Below are 10,879 nucleotides of genomic sequence, written 5' to 3'. Positions count from 1 at the left end.
CAAAACAGTATTTTAAATATTTGTTTTAATTGCAAATTAGTTTTTTTTTTTTTTACAATGTATGAAGGCCTGTACTAATACTGATGCATATATATATATATATATATTTTATCTGGGGATAAAATGTATTATTGCAAGTACAGTATATTACCGTATTTGAAAGCCAGGCCTATATTTTGTTTATCAGATGTTTTTATTTATAATTTATTAACTACTTTTAATATAAGTGAGCAATATGAACTTAAACCCTTTATAATATATAATCATAATATATATATATATATACACACACACACACACACACACACACATGTAACACATGAAAGATTAAAATGTATAAGTATAATTTATATATTCTGTAAATAATTATTTTGTATTTGTTCAATCTTATAATATAATTTTATATTATATCAGTTACACTTCTCTCAGGACACAGAGATCAATATGTGGTCTCTGTAAGGCCGCATAAATTAATTGCAGGGCTAATCTTATTTCCTAATTGCTCTTGACAGAGACTGCAAACATCCATCACAGTACAGACCACAGCACAAAGGACGTCACAGTAAACAGAGCAAAGCACAGCTTACAGTGCGGTATAGGAGACCACAGGCAATGAGCGATTGACAGAGCAGTAGAGCACAGCGAGGTGCAGGGGGAACAAGTTATAATAAGTCAAAGTAAAAACATGCCTATCATGCCTCTCTGTCTCTACTTTTTATCATATACTCCCTCTCGTCTTGAAGGAGATTAATGGGTATGGGAGTGGGTTTCTTATCAGAAGCATATAGAGTCTGTCCTGCTGAAAAAAACTGCAATGCAGATACACAGAGACTGAGAGAGAGAGAGAGAGAGAGAGAGAGAGAGAGAGAGAGAGAGAGAGAGAGAGAGAGAGAGAGAGAGAGAGAGAGAGAGAGAGAGAGAGAGAGAGAGAGAGAGAGAGAGAGAGATGGGGACTTAAACTCTGTCAGCAATCCCCTCAAATTCCATCAAAATCCCATTCAGCCCAGCACTTTTAGGTTTCTTGCATACCCATGCACACGTCTGTTTTTCTTTCATGGGAGTTTCTACTGACTTCTATTGCTTTTATACTGAGCTAATGATATTTTATATTCCTTAATCCTGCCCTTAAACCTCACAGAAACCTTCTGCATTTTTTTATTTTTTATTAATCACTATTTACTGTGTTTATTAAGCCATTTTCATAGTGGAGACCATTGTCTATACTCTCAATGCAAGTGATTTTAGGTTTTACTATTTATGAGGGACATTTATTCCTCACAATGTACACAGAACCTACACACAGAGAGAGAGAGAGAGAGAGAGAGAGAGAGAGAGAGAGAGAGAGAGAGAGAGCGAGAGACCTTCAAAACACCTTTTATTATATCCAATGACTCTTTCTTTCATCACTCTCTCCATTTAGCTTCATAGTCACTCTGAATCATCCTTCCCTCAATCTACAGTGGCACTTATGATTAAGACATGTTAACATGGGCAAAAAAAAAAGAAATGTCCTTGCCTTGAACCATATTACCATTTTATTGTGCAGTTTCTGGTGTGGAACCTGCGCACACTTTCAAACAGTCACACTGTTACACATTAAACATTATCTGCTTATTTATCTGCTTTTTAAAAATATAGCCTATATATATATATATATATATATTTATACCATGGGCTGTTTAAATACTCGATTCTGATTGGCTGGAAGGTGTGCAGTAAAACCGTTTAATGCACAGGTAGTTCCAGTCAGTTTGATTACAGTTCGAAATTAATCCGCTACATTGGTAACCATAGTAACACAGATACACTTGCAAGCAGAGTGAGAGACGCATATGAAAACGTTTAGGTAGGCTAAATCGATGATTTTTGAATATCGTTTAATTTGTATCAGTGTTGCCTGTCATTCATAAATAATTGTCATAAATCCATTAAAGAATCATTAAGTTAGCTATATGCTTAAGCAATGAGGGGACTGTTAAAGAAGAGATCGACGCACACAGGTAACTCGCGCACGTCTCTCTCTCTCTCTCTCTCTCTGTTCCTTCTCCTTCAGTTCTCTGTCTCTCTCTTTTAATAATGAATTTAAATAAATGTGAATTCATTCAAATAAAAGCAATCCGATGGCTCTACTTTATTTAAAGCGGACGGAGTGCAAGAACTGACGAGCCTTAACTTAAGAAATAACCGTCATTTTTACACGTCTGTTAAAAAATTACACTCTTAACATCAGTTACAGCTTTAACTTATTTTTAACTTGGCAAATAACCAAGGTATAAGCGGGATAATCCACGGCTAGCCATGCATTAAAGAATTTTAATGCACTTCGTAGAGGCAACCACCCTCCGCTTCGCGTCGGGTGGTTCTTCGCCTCTACGTCGTGCATTAAAATCCTTTAATGCATGGCTAGCCGTGGATTATCCCTTACATATATATATATAAACATAAAATATTACTGTGATTTAGATATTTTAGTGCAGATTTTTCCTTAATAAATACAAAATAGAGCATAAAAAAACGTGAACAATGACATCATCCTGTCATTGGTGAGGATTAATTCTTTTGTTTACCAGAGAGAGAGAGAGAGAGAGAGAGAGAGAGCGGCACAAATATGAAATTAACAGATACACTGCCACCTGGTGTCTGATATGTTTAAAATACCACTCCCTGACCTGTGAGTTTTTTTATAGCTTTCAAGTAAAAGACAAGTAGAGGAAATTGAAAAAGGTCAATCTTGATAGTGGAGGCAGGGGAGTGTTGTAGTTGTAACACCATCAGTTTAACTAATTAGAAGTTAGCTACAGTGATGAAATCACTATATGACCACCATCCTTCTGAGATGACAGCAGAAGTTTTAAGACTCTGTGTAAAATATAAATATAATATAAATATAAATGATTTACAACATAAAAAGCTTCTCAACTAAGCTACTATTAAAACATGTCTGAACAGACCACGAGAGTTGTTAATATATAAACAAATAAATAAATAGGCCTATTAATATAAATATAAAAATATTAATATAAAATAGATATTAAAGTCATGAACAATGTGTTTAAACAAGTTTCAGTTGTTAAATAACATTTCAAAGTGTTTAAATTCATTTTTTTTACTGTTTTTAGGCTGTACAATAGATGTGTATTGTACCACCTGACATGGAAAGTGTACCAACTTTAACCATTCTTGAAATTAGCAGTATTTGAGAGAGATCTACAAACCTTTTCACTCTGCCGCAAGGATCAGTTAAGGTCCTCTGGATGATGCATTATCATGCTTATACTGTCATTAGCATACCTTGTCAATTCATAATAAAAAAGCCATGTTTGCAGTTGTGCCACACTGACATTTGAGAATATACAAAGGTTTTTTAAGTAGCCTCTCAACATCTTTAAAACTACTGATATTCATAAAATTTGTTTATATGAAAGGTTTCAACCCTAAAATGATGCCATAGAATTTTATAGAATTATATATAGAATTTATCAAAGTATTTTAAAAGGAAATACTTGGACACAAAAATATGCACGTAATGTAACTGACCCATATATTAGGCCATATTCCCATATGAATTATAGTGGTACATATAGGCTGTTTACAATTTTTAATTTAAGTGCTTAAAATGTGGGGTGGTGATATGAATTCAATAACCACAACATTTTATGTCCGTGTTACAACTCACCATGGTAGTGCAGTGGTTTGTAACAACTAACACTCTTTATACTTGCCACTAATTAACACAGTTTACTACTGTAAACTACTGTAATTTTGTAGCAGACAAAAATGGGAACATACATGTTTGAGACAAATAGCGTAACGTTATATAATTTCCTGCTCTTCCTATTGTAGTCTATGTATGTAGTATGTTATATTGTTAATCTAACACACCCAAGCAGCATATTAAATTGCAACACAAAACAAACAATTAAAAGACGGATCAAATGGCCACGCCGTTTCTTTGCTTTGGTTTATTGACAGTTCAAGTTAATAACCACTTGAAATTCCCCCAACAAACGCAACGCGGTGAAACTCCCAAAGAAACTAATGTAACTGACATTAGTTTTAGTCTTTAGTTGGTGTGCTACGCATGCGCGCCTTGAGCCTTACGCATGCGCACTTCCCCACGGTGTCTGGTTACGAGAGAGGCTTTGGGAATTCCCCAGGAAAACACCCACGCAGACACACGGCCTTTTCTGGACAAATTGGGCAACAGTAAGCCGCTCACAAGGTGAGCAATCTATAGTTTTATAATGCTCCGGACATGGAGGGAATCTGAGGCTCGTGCGACAGCGCTTGCCGCTGTTGTTTGGGAATTTGTCCAGAAAGAGCTCATCTTGTTCCCCTAAAAACAATCCATCTGGATAGAAGCGAAAACGGCGCAAGCAGATAACGTTAGCTGTTGGTCAAGAAAAGCAGTTTCTCTTATTACCGCTGACATCATTTAAACGGATGATTGATATTTAAATGGAGGGGACGCAAGATATTCACGGTGAATCCCGAAGACAGAATGCACGGCCTGGACCGAGCTACACTGTGGAGAAACGGGGCGCCGTAGACGCTGTCCCGGATGACTGGTGTGACAGCGGGTTAGACTCCTTAAGCGGGGTCGGACTCGGTTTTGAGGGTCCCTACGGCACTTACACAGAGGCCGAGCAGATTTGGGCACCTGATCGATCTATGTCTGACATACCTGACATCCCACCTTCGGACGAGTCCGACAACAGGGGCACCATGGACTGCGTGTCGATTGGCGGCGGAGAGAGGCTCGATTCTGCCATCGGGGACTCGATTAATGAGGATGCGGTGGTGGGGTGTCTCTCCGACGGGATCGGCACCATGATCCTAAGCGAGCCCGCAGGTACAGACAGACTGGCGGTCTCGGACACTGAGGAGGGTCGGCAGCGGAGAGAAGAACTCTTCAACACGCTCAACTTTTTGTCAGAGGACGGTGACACGTAAGTCTTTGTTGTTTTCTGTTGCCTGTACATTTGTCTGTTTGGAAGGCCATTGGATTTAGACTGTATATTATCTTTTTTGTCTCTCAGGGTACTTCATTTGGCGCTGATTCATGAGCAGTGGGGTGTTGTTCAGTGCCTGCTTGAAGAAATTGTGGTGGACAAGACTTGGACTCCTTACCTGCACATCCAAAATGACCTGGGCCAGGTAAACGCACAACAGTGTTGCCAGATCTAAAGAAACAAGTAACTTGATCTGACAGGGCAGCACCTATGGATCAAGAAGAATTGATTTACTTCCAATGATCTGATATATTGTTTCATAAAATATTACATATTAAATTAGGTTAAATTGCATTTTGCTGTCAAAGTCACTATGAAATCATACTTTACCATTCTTATTTTTTATGGAATATAAATTATTTGTCCATACACCGTTTTTTTAATTCTTAGTCATTTTTAATAGGAAACATTAACTTCCTCGCCTCGTCACAACAACATTTCTTCTCCGATGAATTGCTGTGATGCTATGAGGGCAGGACAATAATCCCTTCCTTTCAGCAACCTGGCACTCACGTCACCAGATCGCAGCAATTAGCAAATGACAACGATCCAGTCAATTCTCGATGGACAAAATAAAGTCCCGCCCAGTATTTTTTCCCATTTTCGTGAAGCCTCAGATATGTGTCACAATAAGAAAAGAAAATTCTCTCACAACTAAATTTTTCTCATCCATATGCACCTATTGGAAAACGGAAACCAAGCACTAGCAAGCCAAACAACATGATTGTTCTCTGGAAATAATGCAAACCACAACTCAACTTTTTTTTTTTAAGGGCCCTATAGTCTCGCATAGCCAGACATTCATCTGGACTCCATCGCTGCTTTCATTGGCCAAGGGGACGTCTGACTGACATGTAAAACAACTAATCTGTTAGTTTTGCTCAGCGTTATGTTTAGAGGAGTGAAAATATAACTTTGATGTACAATGTACAATAACAGACCGGCGTGTAAAACTAAAATTTCACATACTTCAGTTCTTTTGAAAATCCAGCGTTTAGTTGATCCTGATAAGCGTTGATTGTCACAGTTGTAAAAATGACAACTTTCTTCTTATATGAAGGGGTTTGGTGTCAACGGCTTTGTTTCCTGACGGATCGTTAAAGTACGCGACACACACTTATCCCGGAACTCAACCAATCAGATGACGACTTCGAAACTCCTTAAAGGGATAGTTCACCCAAAAATGAAAATGCTGTCCTCATTTACTCAACCTCATGTTGTTCCAAACCTGTAGTGTATGACTTTCTTTCTTCTGCTGAACACAAAAGAAGATATTTTGAAGAAAGTCGGTAACCAAACGACTGATGGACCCCATTGACTTCCATAGTAGGAAAAAAAAATACTATGGATGTCAATGGGGACCAGCAACTGTTTAATTACCAACCTTCTTTAAAATATCTTCTTTTGTGTTCAGCAGAAGAAAGGAAATCATACAGGTTTGGAACAACATGAGGGAGAGTAAATGATGACAGCATTTTCAAGTGTTTCCAATTTTGTGTGCTTTATGCATCAGATGTTCCGCCAATGGTCCCTGGGCGTGACGTCTGAGGCTGAGACTATTTATAGCAAAGACTTTATGGGCTCTATTTTAACGATCTGAAACGCAAGTATCAAGCGCAAAACGCAAGTAACTTTGTGGGTGGGTCTTGGGCGCTGTTGCTATTATACCGGCGGGATAAATTACTCTTGCGCCCGACGCAAATCTAAAATGGGTTGGTCTGAAGTAGCTTCATTATTCATAGGTGTGGTTTGGGCGTAACGTGAAATAAACCAATCAGAGCGACATCGCACATTCCCTTTAAGAGCAGACGTGCTTTTTCCATGGCGGATTGGTATTGTAACGGCGGATTTGCCAGGTGCACGGCAGGAGCGGTTCACAGCTGAGGAGACCGACGTTCTCGTCAGGGCCGTAAAACACAGAGAAGTGACATTTGGGATGGAGAAACACACCCAAATTAACTTTGGTTAAACAGGCGGATGATAATTTGGGTAAATGTGTAAGCTAGATGTATGCTTTTATAATAAATTGTCTATCTATCTATCTATCTATGTATTGTAATAATGTATGATTTGCAAAAATGAAAACTGCTGCTTCTGTGTAGATTAGAGAATCAACGTGTATGCGCGTTGTGCACACGCTACATTGATTATGGCCAAGCATGCGCCCTTAAAATAGCATATGAATAACATGCGCAACGCGCCACTGACTTTAAACTATTTTTTTTCGGTCAGTGGCGGAATTGTTTTCTAAACCTGCAAAATAGCATGAGGGAACGTTTGCGCTGGAACTCTTTTCGCTGAACCGCCCCCGGGAGCGCAAGTTCATTCCCTAGTTTACCGACATGCGTCTGTGGAGGGAAAAGTCCGCTGTGCGCGGGTGCAAAATAGAAATGATACATGCGTCGGTGTACAAAGTCAATTGCGCTGGGTGCAAGATAGGGCCCTATATATAGAATGACAACGAGAAATTTGGCGGAATAAATCCCGCTTTCTAAATAAAAGAGCTAGGCTAATCTCTGATTGGTAAAGTCAACGTGTCACTGCAGCTGCCGTTAGAAGCTCCGATTGCTATAGAAACACTCAGTGTTCTGAAACGTAGCTGCCCGGACCCGTTGCAAATATGGTTGCTGAGTGAACAGACATTCCTTGAAAGAGACTTTGCTTATTGTGAAGCAGAAAGTACACTTTGTTTTTTTTTACACATAGCGAGCGAAGTACGAGGCAAAAAAGCGGTACTCCTTTCGCTTCCAATCCTTTACCTATCCAAAGTGCTTTTGCTTACAAAAGTGGTACCCTTTTGATGACGAAATTCGCGTCACGCGCACTGTACACTGACCCTTGCGCACATGTAAAAAGTGAAGTATACTTTGGCCTTAAGTGTACATTATAACACTGATGTGCAACCAATGTAATTTTTCCACCCTCTTCGCTCAGACCGCTCTACATTTAGCAGTCATAGTAGACCGGAGCGAGTGTGTTCGGGCACTGTTGTGGAGTGGAGCCAGTGCGGAGATCCAAGAGAGGGGCGGCAACACACCTTTACACCTGGCTGTCCGAGAGCTTCGCACAGAGTGTGTGAGAGAGCTCACCAGCTGCCCATGTACCCCACCGGAGCACCTCAGCATCACCAATTATTCAGGTACACTACAAACTCAAGCAAACACATTTTCACTCTGATTAATATTGAATCTAATTGATTTGATCAGTATACATCTCTGTCTTTTCCATCCATACTATACCTTTCTCTGTCCATCTGTCTCTTTAAGGTGTGAGTGCACTGCACCTGGCTGTACATAGGGGCAATTGTGACATCATCAAAATGCTGCTGGAGGCAGGAGCAGATGCCAATCAACAAGTAAGAAATTCTAAATAAAAAAAATATATTTAATAAAAGATCATATTAATCTTCTTTTCGAGTATATTTTAGTGTTCAATCATTAACTCTGGCTTTGTAGGATTTGGGGTCAGGTCGGTCTCCATTGCACTGGGCAGTGGAAGGTCAAAGGTCAGCGGTAGTGGATTTGTTATTGAGCGCCGGCGCATTGGTGAATCAGCGCTCGTATGCAGGCCACACCCCGTACTACTGTGCCCTTTACAGACCCAACAAAGAAGTGCAGGCCCTACTTAGTGCCCATGGGGCCACATACATACAGGGCGATGAGGAAGAGGAGGAGTACAGAGAGAGTGAAGAGGTTAGAGCCAAATCCACACACATTTACTAACAGAATGCTTAAAAGTATGTTTCTGTACTTACCATTTCTCTATCTGTCACAGGAGGAGTTTGATGATGTCATCATTAATGGACAGCGAGTGCTGTAGCTGTAAAAAAAACATGGACACTACTCTGCCATTAGACCCTTTGAAATCCAGCTGAACAATCGTGGCATCTGAGTGTATTTGGTGGAGGCTATTATGTGTGTCTGTGTGTATATTTTGTTTTAAGGTACAGTATGATGTCAGTATGCTGCTTCTGGTTCAATGGAATACATAGCTAGATTATGTTAGTCATGGAGGACCTTAGTTATTTAAGCCAGACATCACGCAAAGCCTTTTCAAAGCTATAACAATGGAGGCAGCTTTTTATTTAGTAAAACCTCTCACTGGCTCATCTTGTGTGTGGCCTAAAATGGTATTTTACCTAAAGATGAATATTCTGTTATCATTTACTCATCCTTATGATGTTTCAAACCTGTATGAGTTTCTCTCTTCTGGGGAAGATAGTTTGACAAATGTGGGTTTTTGTGCACACAGAAAATGACAATGGAGTCCAATGTTGTTTGGACAACATATCTATCAAATCTTTAGGTAAAATATCTTCTTTTGTGTTCCACAGAAGAAATAAAGTCATACAGGTTTGGAACGACATGAGGATGAGTAAATGATGTAATTTTAGGGTGAACTATCGCTTTAAGAACCAAATTCCCTGGATGATATCAGACACCTTAGGTTGCGTGCCACGCAAGCAGCATGGCTGTGAGACTGCCACTATTGGGTAGATTCATTATGTCCACAACATGACAATAGTGGCTTGCTTGCTTTATTTTAAAAACTAAATTATTAGCCAGATTTAGCTTCGAAGATCTTGAAGAGAAAATGAATGGTTTTTAACAAACTGGTTTACTTACTATTACTGTTAAACCAACTATTGGCTGTGATTTTTTGAGTGGAATGTCACTGACCCAATTTTTTGTGTGTTTAGAGTGGATGTTTTTTTTTCTTCTTTCTTCACATATAATGGGTGTTAGGGTTGAAATAGGAGACAAGAGGTGGATATCTGAATTCAGAGATGGATAGTAGGTCAGATAGAGAGGATAAAAATTACAGACGTTACAGAATTCTCCAATACAAATGGCAACAAATTCAAAACTTTGGATTGAAAGCACAGAAATAGAATTAGAGCTAAATTCTTGATCTAAGGATGTTCATACTCAACTAACCGCTTACAGTTACACTATCATATTATTTGAACTGTGAAGCATCAACAAACATTCTAAATTATATTAAACGCATGACAACACAATGAGTTTTTTGTCTTATTAAAGCATCTTAAAATATATTTTAAATATAATATAAATACAGTATAATATAAAAAATAGTTTTGTTTTCAATTGTTACAAAAGTGGAGAATGATCTATTCACTCACTCACACATGCTATTGGGGCATTATGGTTGTGGACATTTACAGTCACCTGTTTGTAGGCCTAGGTTTGTTGGGGTTAGTGCGAACATTTTCTCGATGATTGGTGCCCTCTGTTGGTAATACAGACACTCCTTTGGAAATCAGGGCTCTTGGTCGACTGGTACTTGTCCTCTGTGAGTTGACTGTATAATGTTGAGCTGATTAAGTTTGTCCTGTTTTAAATTACAAGGTTAATGATTATTCATTCATTGAGAATATGCCATTCTAGATGTAAAAAGAGAGAGGAGGGAGTAACATGTAGGGATTAATTAAACAAGCGTACTAGCCATGTCTTAAAAATTGAGAGGTACGGTTGATTTTAGGGGAATCTGGATTTGCATTTGAATGTTTCTAATCCATGTATAAACAAACATACTGCAGAGTGATGGATTTGTCCTCTCATCTGTACATATTGCTGTTTACTTGGTGATGGGTGAAATTACTGAAAAGCTCTTAGAAACCATTCAAATGGACAATAAACAATAATGATAATAAGACTTGTTTTATTTGTCTCGTTCACACAATCACTTAAATACACACTTTTCTCTTGATGTAGCCGCATCTGAACACAAAGATTGCAGAATGCATATTATGTGTGAATGGCTGCAGGTTTTGAAATGACACTTCATTCAAAAGAAATCATCCTGACATGTCTGCTCTCATTTTTTTATACACACTTGCCCTTTTT

The 10,879-nt window shown here is 38.8% G+C and overlaps 1 protein-coding gene across 1 annotated transcript; it reads left to right on the top strand.

Moving 5' to 3' along the window:
- Positions 1–4,126: 4,126 nt before the first annotated feature.
- On the top strand, positions 4,127–9,584 carry nfkbib (nuclear factor of kappa light polypeptide gene enhancer in B-cells inhibitor, beta). The gene is made up of 6 exons (XM_084414671.1): positions 4,127–4,949; positions 5,040–5,157; positions 7,947–8,151; positions 8,279–8,367; positions 8,468–8,704; positions 8,787–9,584. The coding sequence occupies exons 1-6, from the start codon at positions 4,459–4,461 to the stop codon at positions 8,829–8,831; spliced, it is 1,185 nt and encodes a 394-aa protein (XP_084270797.1). The 5' UTR covers positions 4,127–4,458; the 3' UTR covers positions 8,832–9,584.
- The last annotated feature ends 1,295 nt before the right edge of the window (positions 9,585–10,879 follow it).

Source organism: Rutilus rutilus (assembly GCF_951802725.1).
Source record: "Rutilus rutilus genome assembly, chromosome: 7".
Lineage (NCBI taxonomy): Eukaryota > Metazoa > Chordata > Actinopteri > Cypriniformes > Leuciscidae > Rutilus > Rutilus rutilus.
This window is presented reverse-complemented; position numbering and strand designations above follow the sequence as displayed.